The following is a 14,673-nucleotide window of genomic DNA, read 5'->3' on the forward strand; positions in this document are numbered from 1 at the left end:
TGTGAGGGTCCGTTCCCTGATGTGCAACCTGCCTCCAGCCCACACACAGCGCCTGGTCCACATCCAGTCGATGCTGAAGCGCGCCCCCAGCTATCGCACGCTGGAGCTGGAGCTGCTGGAGTGGCAGGAGCGGGAGCTTTTTGAGTACTTTGTGGTGGTGTCCCTCAAGAAGAAGCCATCGCGAAACACCTACCTCCCCGAAGTCTCCTACCAGTTTCCCAAGGTGAGGCCCTCTCTCTCCCCACCTTGCCCATATTCTCCCTCTTCCATCCTCTATCTGCCAAGCCTATCTGGGGAAGGAGAGAGATCTTGTTCGTCATACGCCCTCACCGAGCTGCCACAGCCCTGAACCTGCCTCCTCTCAGCCAGGAGGGAAGACAGGGCTGCAGCGGGGGTGGGTTTGGGCCAGTGCTTGTTCAAAGGATGAGGACTGAGAAAGAACCTCTCAGTGTGCTTATAATAAAATCCAGAACAATTGAATACCATACAGTTCACCCACTTAATGTATACAGTTCAGTGTTTGGGTGTATTCACAGAATTGTGCAATCATCACCACAATCAATTTTAGAACATTTTTATCACCCCAAAGAGAAACTCTGCACCCACTAGCTGTCACTCCGCACTTCTCCCACCAGGCTGTCTCTCACTCCACCTTCCCTGCTTGTCACCAGCCAGCCTGGCCTCCCTCTTCTTCCTCTCACACTCAGCCCCTCTCTCTCTGCCATTGCTTCTGCCAGGAATGTGCTTTCTCCAGCTCTTCACATGGCTGCTGGCTCCTTCTCATTTCTCAGGCTCTGCTCAAGTAGGACCTCTTTCAGGAGGTCTGTCCAGACGCCTGCATGGAGCCCCTCCCCTGCCCAGCTTGCTCTGTTACATCACCCTGCTTATTGTTATTTATTTATTTTTTTATTTGAGACAGAGTTTTGCTCTTGTTGCAGAGGCTGGAGTGCAATGGCGCTATCTCGGCTCACTGCAACCTCTGCCTCCGGGGTTCAAGCGATTCTCCTGCCTCAGCCTCCCAAGTAGCTGGGATTACAGGCATGCGCCACCACTCCTGGCTAATTTTGTATTTTTAGTAGCGACGGGGTTTCTCCATGTTGGTCAGGCTGGTCTCGAACTCCCAACCTCAGGTGATCCACCCGTCTCGGCCTCCCAAAGTGCTGGGATAACAGGCGTGAACCACCGCGCCCGGCCACCCTGCTTATTTTTTTTTTTAAGCCCCACTCTGAGATGTTGTGGTTGACCATCTCACTCTGCTGACCAGAATGTGCAAGGTCGGGGACCTTGTCCCCTTTGTTTTCCATTGAGAGCCAAGAGCCCTGGCGCATAGCACCGTGTCAGATGCCATATAGAAAGCACTCCGCTGGCATTTATTGAATGAATGAATGAATGATGACTCTGGGCTCTAAGAATTCGGAGTGGGACAAGGGTTGCTGAGATCATGCCCGCTGGTCAGTGGCATCTAGGGCCCTCAGGGGAGGAAGGGCTTCTCAGCCACCACCACCCGCCCTCAGGTTCCATGTCATCTCCTGGTTCCTTCTTCCCTGCAGCTGGACCGACCCACCAAGCAGATGCGAGAGGCAGAGGAAAGGCTCAAAGCCATTCCCCAGTTTTGCTTCCCTGATGCCAAGGACTGGCTCCCTGTGTCAGAGTATAGCAGGTGAGGCCTGGCCTGGCCTGAGGGAGGAAGGGGCATAGCCTTCTTTACCCCCATAGCAGTGGGCACCTGAGTGGTGCCTGCTCTAGTCTCATCCTCTCCTACAGCAACCTGGCCCTTCACCCCACCCTGAAAATGACGGTCCCTATTCCTGGGGGCTGTTTCCTAGGTCCTCTCACACCTCCCTGATGCCAGACCTCTCTTTGTTCCAGTGAGACCTTTTCTTTCATGCTGACTGGGGAAGATGGCAGCAGACGCTTTGGCTACTGCAGGCGCTTACTGGTGAGTGAGGCCATTCGGTCCTCAGGCCGGCAGGCAGGGGATAGGTCAGGGTGTGTGTGTTTGTGTGTGTGTGTGCGCGCCCTTCTGCAATTTTAGCTTGTATGAAATCCTATGTTATGCTTCCTAAGGCCACCCCGAACCCCCTGCCAACACACACACTTTCACAGGTGAGGCCACCCTGGGAGAGCAGGGCTCAGAGTGGTGCTTCTGAGGGGGCCTTAGGATCGGAGATTATCTGGAATAAGGGGAGGGAGTGGGTTTTCATGTCTTTTTAGTTTTTCTCTACTTTTTCGTCATTTTCCCTTGGGATCATGGGCTCTGATTGCTGGTCTCTGGTTGCAGGATCGAATCGCCCCCAGCAGTATGTGTATATGCATCAGATTAGGTGAGGGACAACCTTCCTCACCCTCATACCTGGCCAGCCTGTAGTGGGGAGGAGGCCTGTCTGTGATGTGGTGGGGCTGGAGATTGGGCAGGGACAGAGACATACCTTCTCTGGGAATCTGAGAGAGATACCTTGAATCTAGGGGAAAGGGATTGGGTTTTGAAAATGTTAGCCATTTTGTAAAGAGAAGTCCCTCACCATTTCCCTTCCCATTAGTCCTGGGAAATAGATTAGGTAGAGGCTCAGAGCCTGGCCCCTGCTGCACTCCCAGCTTGGAGCACTGGGTTGTTGACAATGTTTTGGGGTTTCCAGGCCTTAGCAAGAGAAAGCCTCCCCAGATACCAGTCTAGGGGTAGATGAAGTGGGCAGGAGTCCTGAAGGAAGGATTTGGGACCAGTCATTCATTCATTCAGAAACACTTATCATCCCTTATCAGAAGCCTTGACCTATTGAGAGTCAGGCACGTGCTAAGGGCATATAAAGATGAGTTTAACATGGATCTTCCTCTCGAGGAACTTTAGATGGCCTGTTACAGGAGATTGGACTTTCAACACAGGAGGGAAGGGCCAAGGGAATAAGAGGGAATAAATGTTGTTTAGAACCTGTCACATTCCAAGCTAGATGCTTCAAGTATGTCTTTTTAAAAAAGTGATCACAATAGCCCATGGGTTATTATTATCCCTGATCCATAGATTGGGAAGTCAAAACTCAGAGGTAAAATGACTTGCCCAACGTCATACAGAACCAGAAGGGAAGTCATTTGTCACCAATTTGTACTCTTGGATCACCCCCAGAGGATGGACTGGGGAGAGGGGGTGTGGGGAGGTAGAATGCCCATGGAGGGGCAAAGGGCATATGCACAGGAGTGATGCCAGGTGGTGAGCCAGGCAGAGGCCAGCATACCTCTGGCCGCCTGGGCCTCCCAGGCTTGGAAGGAGTATTGCGAAGGCTGCCTTTGCTGGAACATAGATGGAGCAGAGCTGCTCCTTTGCAGTGGGGCTGCTGCCCCCAGGGAAGAGCGTGTTTGTCCTGGCCTGCTCAGAGAGGGCCTGGGCTGGGTCTCTGCCAAGGGGGCTGGCACTAGCTCGGCATTCCTGCAGATTGGACACAATGATTCTAACCCAAATCCCACATACTTGATTTAATCACTTGGGGCTTTAGGGGAGGCGGGGGAGAGGGAAACAGACAGGAGTGAGTTTCAGGCCTAATATGGACAAAAACAGATTCTGCCTTCTCTTTAGATCTGTGACGTGTGGCCAGCAGGTTTGGAGACTGAAATAGCCCCATCTGCATTTGCTTAGCAGCCTGCATGAGGGGCCAGCACCTGCTGCTCTGCTCCCTCCCCACTCGGACTTGCCAGGCCCTCCAGGCCTGTGAGTCCTGCTGGAGAAGGCACTGCAGCTTGCATGGGGGCTCCGGGCCTGGGAGCTCTCAGTGCATGTCTCCCCTTTAGCTACCCACCCTTTTTTTTTTTTTTTTTTGAGACAGAGTTTCACTCTTGTTGCCCAGGCTGGAAGTACAATGGTGTGATCTCGGCTCACTGCAACCTCCACCTCCTGGGTTCAAGCGATTCTCCTGCCTTAGCCTCCTAAGTAGCTGGGATTACAGGCGCATGCCACCATGATCGGCTAATTTTGTATTTTTAGTGGAGATGGGGTTTCTCCATGTTCGTCAGGCTGGTCTCCAACTCCCAAACTCAGGTGATCCACCTCCCTTGGCCTCCCAAAGTGCTGGAATTACAGGCGTGAGCCACTGCGCCCGGCCATGCCCACCTTTTAAGTCCCATTCTTCTTTTGCTCCTTTACTCCATAGCAAACCTCTACCCAGTGTGTTTGTTTTCTTTCCTTCCTGTCAGAAAGCAGCAGGCTTTAGGGGTAAGACAGCCAAACAGGGCCAATGCAAACTTCTGGCTCCACAGCTTCTAGATAGGCGGCCTTAGGCAATGGCTTTATCTTTTTGAACTCAGTTGCCTCATCTATAAAGGGGATAATAATCCCTCTCTCACAAATCTCTTGTAAAGTTCCAAGCCCAGGAGTCAGGTATAGCAAATGTTCAATAAATAGTAGCCCCCATCTCTTGTTTTCAGTTTGCTCTCTTAGAATGGAGGTGGATCAAGAAAGGGAGAAAAGAACCAAAAAAAGGAATGGTATGCCGAATGTGCCCTATGGGGCTAAAAAGCTACAATGGCTTGCTCCTAAGGATGTACCCTAGTCCTTCCCATCTGCTGGGGTCCCAGCCTCAGGGATATGAATCCACAGATACCCTGTAGCCTCTGCCAAACTGCTTTGCCCTTTGCCAGCCCCTGTCAGCGTCCTCCTGGGAGGAAGGGTGGAGCCTGTGTGGAGCCTGGCAGGAGCCTGGTACCTGGTGCTGGGAGACCCTGCAGAGCTGAGGCCTGTCCTGAGAGTGGTGGCTTTTCCTTCAGGGCTCTGGTTGCAGAGAGGTTTAGAGGAGGCTTAGAGTCTTCCTCCACTAGAAGGGCAGTTCTTACTCCTCCGTTCCCAAGGAAAAGGAGCCAGAAATGGTAATCATGCATTCTCTGTGTCTGTCTCTCTCCTCCTCCTCCTTGTCCCGGCCCAGCCAAGTGGGAAAGGGCCCCGGTTGCCAGAGGTGTACTGTGTCATCAGCCGCCTTGGCTGCTTCGGCTTGTTTTCCAAGGTAAGAGGCTCTGGCAGGCTTCCCTCCCTGTCCCCCAGCTGACAGCTCCCACAGGAGTATCTGCAGCCAGCTTCGATGAGAAAACCACCTGTGACTCTGAGCAAGCGGGAGATAGAATGCAGGAGCAAGTACCAGCGAGCTCTCTGACACCCTCCCATTCCCCAGCCTGGTTCTCTACCCAGCCGGCTGGCATTTCCCCAGCTCCTGTGCTGGCAGTGTCTGCCCCTGTCATAGCCCACCCTGGGCCCTGGGCAGAGCCAGAGTCCTTGGGGAAGCAGGAGCGCCCAGGGAGCTGACTCTTGGGTGGTATTTCCTTTGCCCAGCTATTCCACTCTTGGGGACTGAAGCAAGGCCAGTTAGGGCACAGAGGAGTCACTGAGTGCCAAGGAAAACGGGAAGGGTAGTGTGTGCAGATCCTGGCAAGACCGCCTTCCCGTCTCCCAGCTTCTGGGCTAGCCTGGTCAGATGCTTGGCTGCCCTCTTCTCTGCCAGGAGGGGGGAAGGGCAGTGCCCTAACACCCTTCCTCTTTGGGCTGCTGGCGGCGGGCACAGGTCTTAGATGAGGTGGAGCGCCGGCGTGGGATCTCCGCTGCATTGGTCTATCCTTTCATGAGAAGTCTCATGGAGTCGCCCTTCCCAGCCCCAGGGAAGACCATCAAAGTGAAGACATTCCTGCCAGGTGCTGGCAATGAGGTAGGGATTTCTGCACCCTCTTCTCTCGGGCTACAGGCTGGGGTGGCAGGAGGACCATGCTAGCCAAGGTCATAGTCTTTGGGGGGTGCAGAGCACAGCCCCTCCTTGCTCAACCATGTCAGTGTACCCCATCACTAGGGACCAAAACAGCAAACAATAGGAATGTACATGTTGTCCAGCCCTCTGTTCCTCCCAGGGGCCTTCCCTGACCTATTTGGACTAAACTGCATTCCACCTGCCTTCCTTTTGTTCATTCATTGAACAGTTACTGAATGTGTGCCATCTCACAATCAGGGATTGCGCCAGACCTCAGAGCAGAGTCAGAGGTAGAGGGACGCGGCTCTGTCCTCATGAAGTTTGTAGTCTAGTGGGAGATACTATTATAATAAACACTTTTACATATAAATAGATAATTCCTAAATGTGTTACGAGCCAAGTGAAAGCACAGGACCTTATGAGAGTGTGGAACAGGGGAGTCTGCTTTAAATAAGGGGCCAGGGAAGGTCTCCTCTGAGAAAGTAACACTTTACCAGAGACCTAAGTGGTGAGTGGGGGCAACTAAATGAAGCAGGAGGAGGGAGACGGAAAGAGAAGGATATGAACAGGAGAAGATTATTTCAAGTAGAGGAACCAGCATCTGCAAAGGCAAAAGTTGGGCAAGTGCATATGCTGGTCAGAGGGTTGACAGGGTGGGGTAGAGGGGTGGGTTGGCAGGCAAGAACCCAATCACGACGTCCCTGCTAGGCCAAGTTAAGGATTTGGGGGTTTCATCTAAAGCAGGGGTATGATAAGATCTGATATATGTTTTCATTTCATTTTATTTTTTTGAGACAGGGTCTCACTCTGCCACCCATATTGTGCAGTGGTGCTGGAGTGTAGTGGTGCTATCAACGGCTCACTGCAGCCTCACCCTCCCGGGCTCAAGCGATCCTCCCACTTCAGCCTCCTGAGTAGCTGGGACTACAGGCGTGCACCACCAAACCCAGCTGACTTTTGTATTTTCTATAGAGACAGGGTTTCACCCTGTTGCCCACGCTGGTCTTGAACTCCTGGACTCAAGCAGTCCTCCCACCTCCGCCTCCCAAAGCGTAGGGACTACAGGCATGAGCCACCTGTGGCCAGCTGATACATGTATTCAAAGCCCACTGTGGCTGCCATGTAGATAATGGTTGGAGTGAAAACAGGGAGACCAGCAGGGATACTGTTGCGGCACTACAGGCAAGAGATGATGGCAGCTTTGGATTAAGATGTGGTAGAACAGGGGAAGGGAAGTAGATGGATTTTAGAATTAGGACCAATAGCACTTTGTGTTTGACTGGAAATAGGGAGTAGTTGTTACAGAGACTGTAAGGCTGACTCCCAGTTTTCTGGCTGGAGCCCCAGGGTAGATGATGGAGCCACGTACTGAGATGGGAGCTCGTGAAGGAGAAGCAGGTAATGAGGAGGAAGAGGAAGAGTCCAAATGTGTACATGTCAAGTTTGAGATGCCCATGAGACCTCCAAAAGAAGATATTTAGTAGCAAAGAGTGTAAATAGGGAAGAGAAGAGAGCCCAGTATGGGTCCTCCTCAGTCCTGGGGAACCCCAACATGCAGAGGCCCTGCAGGAGAGGAACACCCAGGAGAGGGCTGCAGCTCAGGAGCACCTCAAAAAGGAAGCTGTGATCCGGATCAGGAACCACCAAGAGGTCAGGATGAGGTGTGGCAAGATCTTTGACAAGTGCAGGGGCCCAGAAGTTGGGCTGGAGTGAGTTGAGAAGTGAGGGGTGTGAGGAAGTGGAAACAGCCTGTGTAGACATATTCTCAAGATTGCATGGCTGTGGAGAGAAATAGGGAAGAGGGCAGCAATTGAAATGTGGAACTAGGGAAGCTTGTTAGGGATGGTTGTTTGTATGCTGGTGGGAATGGCTGCCAGAGGAAGAGGTTTGAGCTGCAGGAGGAGGAGGGGCTAGCAGAGTGTACTGAGAAGATGTGGGTGTTAGGCTCCATGGAAGGCTTGGCATTTATTAGGAGAGGAGGGAGTGGCTTAGTAGATTTTGGATTCTCATCTGATGGCTTTGATTTTCTCAAAGTGGAAAAGGTCAGACCAGGCACCATGGCTCATATGCTTGTAATCCTAGCATGTTGGGAGGCTGAGGCGGGGGGATCACTTGAGGTCAGGAGTTCGAGACTCCCTGGCCAACATGTTGAAACCCCGTCTCTTCCAAAAATACAAAAAAAAAAAAATTGCCAGGTGTGGTGGTACACGCCTGTAATCCCAGCCACTCGGGAGGCTGAGGCAGGAGAATCTCTTGAACCCGGGAGGTGAAGGTTGCAGTGAGCCAAGATTGCGCCACTGCACTCCAGCCTGGGCGACAAAGCGAGACTCCATCTCAAAAAATATATATGTCAAAATAGAAAAGGTCATCCTTTGAGAGTAAGAGGTGGATGTTGGGTTCTAGGAGAGGGAAGAATAAATAAATTAGTTGTAGAGAGTGGGAGAGGGACTGACCAAAAAAGTATACCAGGCTTGCTGAGCAGTGGCAAATCCTAGCTTGAGGGCTTTCTCCTCGCCTCTTTTCTTCCCTTCATTTAGAGGAACTTTAGGCTTCGTGGTGGCTGTGGGGCACAGAATAGGTGACCCTTCCCTTATAGCCCAGCATCATGCCTGGGAGCTCTTCATGGTCTGGCTGTGGCCACCTCACTGGGCTCTCGTCTTCTGACTTGATACTTATTGTTCCCTCAACCCTACTTCCTTTTGTCTAGAAGACACTTTTCTTCTTTTCTCTTTGGGGAGTCAAGTACCTTGTGCTCTGAGAGGCTTCCCTGACCTCTCCCCACCCACATGAGCTTGGCTGCCCTTCTAGATGTCCTGCCTGTCCCTGTGCAGATGTTGGTCACATCTGCCTCTGTCCTGACACTGGATTCCTAGGCTGTAACTGCTTGGCTCCTTCAGCCCCCTGGGCTTGATCTCCTTGAAGGCAGGGATGCATGGAACAAGGCCGGGAGTGGGAGCAGCCTGTGTGAATTCTCAATCCCTGGGGGAAGGGGGAGGGTTGGGCCCCAGAGACAGTAGGGACTGGGGCTGGGTGCTAGAGAGCAGAGCCTGTTGGGCTGCATGCAGGGAGCTTGCGAATTTTGGGGCGGGGACAGGGCCTGGAGCAGGTATAAAGGGCTCTGGCATCATTGTGGTACTTCTTTCCGTAAGCCCACATTCACTGACCATTTGGGGTGTACCCAGCATCTGGCGGATCACTGGGCCTTCTGGGAGTACACCATCAGGCGGGAGAGACAGTGGACACAGACCGTTACCGTGCCTTGTGCCTATTTTGCTGCTTCTCTGGGGCCCAAAAGGATGGATGCTGAGTTAGGAGTTAGAACTCCTTCACTTGCTTAGACTCTGAGGAACAAATGAGATGATGTGGGTATAAAAACTCCTTGTAAAGCATTACCTTTGATGCCATAGGGCAATGAGAGAGAACTGGTTTCTCACCCTAGTTTTCAGAAGGCCTGCACATCTATGCTGCACACACATGCTGTGGGACCAAGGATGAGGCCAGGCAAACCCCAGGGACAGCTGCTTTGGCACGGCCTGAGCGTCAGCACTTCCTCCTGCCCTCACCGCTGGGGTCACTCACTACCTTTCACCCCTGTGACTCCCCCAGAGAAGTGGCTCTCTGAGCTATGGCGCTCACCTTGGGAGCAGCCTTTGGAGGAAAGAGGGCTAGGCCTGGCCCTGATAAGACAGTCCTGCTTCCTGGCAAGGTTGCAGAATGGCCAGCCCTTTGCTTGTGTTTTCCTTGTGCCTGGCACGGGACTTAGGGTGATGGAGATAAAGGCCAGGATAGCAGGACAAACAGCTTCTGGAACGAAACTCTTTCTGCAGGAAAGGGAGGGGGACAGGGCAACAAGGACCCCAGCATTGCCTTTCCAGAGGCAATGCTGGGATTAGAGTCCTGGGATGCGGAGATGCCTGGAGAGCAGTGGGGTCTAGTCAGCATTGGGGGCTTAGACCTTTGTCTGGGGAGGCGGGCAGGAGGACCCTAGAGATGTGGCTGTGTGGTTCCCTTCTTCTCCCTATCTCTAAGAGCAGTCAGCTCTCCTCTCTTCCTGAGGTCCTGATGGATGGTCCCTCAACTCCTTCCTTCTGGAGCCTTCCCCGCTTTCACAGGCAGCCCTCTTGCCCACAGGCTGGGTGTTCGAGTGCTACAAGAGCAGAGCTGTAGTCTGAGGGATGGAGAAGAGGGGTTTACTGCATGGCAGGGTAGACGAGAGACCTGGAAAAGAGCAGGTTGGAAGGGGAAAGCAGCCTCCAGTTGCTCCGTGGAGGGCCGGAGGGCAGCACCCACTTGGCTGGCCCCGGCCCACTTTCCCATCGCTCTCCTGCAGGTGTTAGAGCTGCGGCGGCCCATGGACTCAAGGCTGGAGCACGTGGACTTTGAGTGCCTTTTTACCTGCCTCAGTGTGCGCCAGCTCATCCGAATCTTTGCCTCGCTGCTGCTGGAGCGCCGGGTCATTTTTGTGGCAGATAAGCTCAGGTAGGGCCCAGCCGGGCAAGGAAGAAGAAGGGAGGGGGGAAGGCACGCCCAGAAGCGAATCAGCAAGTGTTTAGGAGCCTAAGCATACACTGGAGACTGATGCTGGAGTGGGGCTTGCGTAGGGAGATGAAAGACTAGGTGGAAAGGTAGCACCCCTGTGTGGGTGAGGGAGCAGGGTTTGGGAGCACACAGATGGCAGGATTGAGAACCCTGTGGAGGGCTTGGCCTGAGGGGAGAGGGAGGGACATTTCTTCCTTTGCAACAGCCAAGACTGTGCAGGTGCCGGGATATGTAAAGGGGAAAGGTTAAGAAATTGAGATTTTTGGCGGATGGTTGCGTTTCTTCTGGAGGGGGAGGCAAAGCCATCTCAATGGGATGCTGAGTTTGAGGAAAGAGCCGCTGTGAGGAAGGGGCAAGAGCACTGACTGGGGACAGTGTTAAGAATGCTGAGCCAGCCAGCGAGGGTCCTGTGGAGGGTGTCCCCTGGAGAAGGCAACTGCAGTGGCCCAGGGCTAGGCACTGGGAGAGCTGGGGAGAAGGATGCGGTGGGGGCACTGAGGTGGAAAGAGGAGAGTGAGTGAGGAAGGCTGGCCAGCCCACACCGGGAAACAGACGATGTGCAAGGCCTGGAGGTGCCAGGGAAGTGGGGGAGCTGCTTTAGGAGGAGTAAAATAAGAGCTGGATGGGTCACAGGTCTTGGTCTGAAATGCTGGCATTTATGATTTTAGAGGTAGAGGTGTCGAGAAGGTCTGGTGGTGGCCATGGGAGGGGTGGCAGAAGTGATGGTCACTGGACGTGAGGCAGTTTAGGAAGTAAGAAGTCGGAGCTCTTCTAGACAGCCAAGGTTTAAAAAAGAAAAAAGTTTTATGTCAGTGGTGGTTGGGGGGTGACACAGGCAAGGGACAGTGATACGGCTCCGATGAGTGGAGGAACACTAGGGTTTTTGGTTCTTATGCTGGTTTAGATAAAATGACACCGACACGACACACGTGGAGTGGTTTTAAGGAGCGGAGAGTTTAATAGGCAAGAAGGAAAGAAGAAAGGCAGAAAGGAGAAGAAAGTACAGAGACAGAGGGAGAGAGGCTCCAAAGCCGAGAGAGGGAACCCCAAGTGCTGTGGATACCAGCCAGTTTTATAAGAAGGCTGGAGGAGGCGGTGTTTGATTTGCATAGGGCTTAGGGGATTGGTTTGACCGGGCATGTCATTCACGTAGCCCCCGGAAGCTGGCCCTCCCATCCTAGCCTTTTAATGTGTGAATGTAGGGCACCTGATGTTCTACACACGTGGGAATATGCGGGGCAGCCATGCTGCTAGGTACCTGTAGGGGCAAGGGCAAGAGGACAACGGTGGGAATTGCCATGTTGGGTGGACCCAATTTCTAATGGTCTGCATTTGCATATCAAAGGTTGCCTGCCTGGCTGTAAGAGCCGGGGCTTGCTTTCTAGGCAAGAAACGTTTTTGAGCTGCTTTAAAGGCAACGTGCAGTGGCTCAGGCCTGTAATCCCAGCACTTTGGGAGGCCCAGGCAGGCAGATCACAAGTTCAAGAGATCAAGACTCTCCTGGCCAACATGGTGAAACCCTGTATTAGCTGGGCCTGTAGTCCCAGCTACTCAGGAGGCTGGGGCAGGAGAATTGTTTGAATCCAGGAGGTGGAGGTTGCAGTGAGCGGAGATTGTGCCACTGCACTCCAGCCTTAAAAATTTTTTTTAAAAAAGGAAACAAAAACTTTTCCTCTCTGCGTAAAATAATTTCTTAATAAGTCCTACAACAACAGGATGGGTTATTGGCAACATGTTACATATTGTTTTGGTCAAAGAATCCATCCCAAGCAGTGGTTTCTCTAGAGTGGTCATTTGGACATTGATTAAGCCACCTTAATGTCAGGTGCTCAGAGGAGGGCAGTGAAGGAAAATCCCCATTCTGGTTTGTCCTCAAATAAGTCCTGAATCCCTGGGGTATTTCCTTTCGTATGTATGAGGGAGCAGTTGAGAGGAGCCCGAGAAATGAACTCCCGATTGCCTTCATAGGGGCAGGAATGCAGGCCCATCCTCAGCCCAGGAGAAGAAAGGAGGAAGAAAAACCAGAGCTGCTGAGTTTTCCATAGAGCACCAGGGTTTAGAAAGGAAAACTGCCCCTCACTTGTTCCCATCACAGCCTCAGTGCTTCTGTGTCTCACAGTTCTAGGTGTTTTGTGGGCCCATCAGGCCCTTGTGAAGAAATCTAGCCCAACAGCTGGAATGAGCTGGGTACAGCAGCCCCAAGAGGCCCCTCCTGTGTGCCAGCCATGGTCATTGTCAGCCAACAAAGCCCCTGACTGCCCAGCTTTGGTGCCCTGGCCTGGCCTGACCTTAGTGGCCCCAAGAGAGCCTGGACCATAAGGTTTCTTTTCCTGAAGGTTCTACCCTCTAATTCAGGGCTGAGCTTCCTCTTTGCCACCCTGCCCCCCCAGCCCAGCTCCCATGGGGCTGTGAATACAGCTATTGTTTCCTGTGGTTGCAGCTGCCTCTGAGCACATTCCAGGACCATTCTGGGAGGGAGGATCCCAAGGTCTTTTTCTTGGCCTGGCTGGGTATTCAAGTTCTGCCAATTTGGGGTCTTGGAAAAGATGTCCTTCCTGTTCTGCCTGGGGTCTGCCTCTGGCTGGAGAGGGGAGGGGTAGGTCCAGCCAGCTCATGATCCGTTGCTGATGTTTTAGGTTTTCCACAAGTTCTTTGTCCCTCTTGCCTAGTTCTGATGTGGGGTGGGAGAGGGTACCCAGAATCTGCATTCACTGGCCCTAGGGGTTCACAAAACCTCCTGCCTCCTCAGCCACGGGCCCACTGATGTGCCCCCTAAACCCGAGATAGCCCTTTTCCAGATCTTTGTCAGATGACTGTCCTGCGGGTTGCTGCATACTTTCCTGGCTGTTTGCAGGTACATTTCTCTAAGAGAGTAGCGTTGTTGTCTTTGAGGTGCTACACAGTGGGAAAGTGGAGACTTCACCAGTCTGCAGGGTCCCTGAGCCCCATTAGCATTTTTGTTGCACTGGGAGGTTTAGGATCTAAGGCTGTCCTGAGCCTCCAGCGAGCTCTAAGGTCCTGGGTCTGGGCTCAGGTGCTCTCTCTCTCTGTCTGCCCATCAGTACCCTCTCCAGCTGCTCCCATGCGGTGGTGGCCTTGCTCTACCCCTTCTCCTGGCAGCACACCTTCATTCCTGTCCTCCCGGCCTCCATGATTGACATCGTCTGCTGTCCCACCCCCTTCCTGGTTGGCCTGCTCTCCAGCTCCCTCCCCAAACTGAAGGAGCTGCCTGTGGAGGAGGTGGGCCACCAGGGGAACCAGCTGCGGGGAAGGGTGGAGGGGGAAGCAGGTGCTGGGATCTTACTTGTGGCCCCTCGGCATCTTTACCAGGCTCTTATCCTTTCTCCCTGGGAGGTCTGTCCCCGGCTGGAGTACTTCCTGTTATCTGACCCTGGGAACCTGGGAGGTCTGGAGGCCTGGCAGAGGGCATTGCGGGACTCATGCCCTGAGCCACTCTGCTAATGACTCCTTTTCTCAGGCGCTGATGGTGAATCTGGGATCTGACCGATTCATCCGACAGGTAAGAGGGTGGGTGCTTGCTAGAGTCGGGCTCCTGAGCACCCTGCACCATCACACACACTACTCAACCTTCACAACCTGTTTGTTGAGCTCTCTGGGTTCCATACTACTCACAGACTAGTCAAGGGTGGGGAGAAGCTGGTCTTGGAATCCTTGACCTTAGCAGGGTCTGCCTTTCCAGTGACATCATGAGCTTCTAGAAGGCAGCGTGGGAATTTGAAGAACACGGCCTGGGAGTCCAGAGACTTGGCCACTGGACTTTGCCCCCTTTGAGCCACATGGTCTTAGGCCTCTAAATTCTTCTGAGCTCTGAAGCAGAGGTGGTGACAACACCTGCCTTGAAATGTTTGCTGGGGGTTACACAAATAACTATAGATTGTTGTGTAACGTACAGGTTTGCAATCATTGTTGTCAACTACAAAAAGCCTTTGTTAGTCGTGGAAATCCTCCTGGCTGTCTACAAAGGAGCACAACCCAGTGCTGTCCCCATGGAAATGTACTTATTGTCTGTTACACACCAATGACGGAGCTGAGGACTCCCTGGGTACCAGGCATAGTGATGTGGACACAGAAACAGAGTATAGAGACGAAACAACAGTCTAACTTCATTCCTGAGACACAGGCTGGCCATAGCCCCCCTGCCCCAAGCCAACTGTGCCTCCTACCTGGAGCTGAAGATGGAGGAATTGGGGAGACCTAATCAGGAACCCCTGGCTAGTCCTGGTCACAAAGGCCAGTGAATACCACACTGGCTCTACCACCTTTTTTTTTTTTTTTTTTTGGAGACAGGGTCTCACTGTCATCCAGGCTGGAGTGCGGTGGTACAGTCATGACACTGCAGCCTCAACCTCCCTGGGCTCAGGTGATCCTCCCCATGTCAGCCTCCTAAGTAGCTGGGAGTACA

General features: G+C 53.0%; 1 protein-coding gene across 11 annotated transcripts in view; it reads left to right on the forward strand.

Moving 5' to 3' along the window:
* DENND2B (DENN domain containing 2B) overlaps positions 1 to 14,673 on the forward strand; it is a 173,206-nt gene that overhangs the window by 153,854 nt on the left and 4,679 nt on the right. For 10 of the 11 annotated variants that reach the window (XM_063727858.1, XM_054523636.2, XM_054523631.2 and 7 more), the window contains 8 exon segments: positions 39 to 223; positions 1,551 to 1,660; positions 1,870 to 1,939; positions 4,905 to 4,982; positions 5,535 to 5,675; positions 10,042 to 10,190; positions 13,313 to 13,490; positions 13,729 to 13,770. In XM_063727858.1, the coding sequence (XP_063583928.1) occupies positions 39 to 223; positions 1,551 to 1,660; positions 1,870 to 1,939; positions 4,905 to 4,982; positions 5,535 to 5,675; positions 10,042 to 10,190; positions 13,313 to 13,490; positions 13,729 to 13,770 (953 nt within the window). 11 annotated transcript variants of the gene reach the window in all.

This window comes from Pongo abelii, chromosome 9 (assembly GCF_028885655.2).
Source record: "Pongo abelii isolate AG06213 chromosome 9, NHGRI_mPonAbe1-v2.0_pri, whole genome shotgun sequence".
NCBI lineage: Eukaryota > Metazoa > Chordata > Mammalia > Primates > Hominidae > Pongo > Pongo abelii.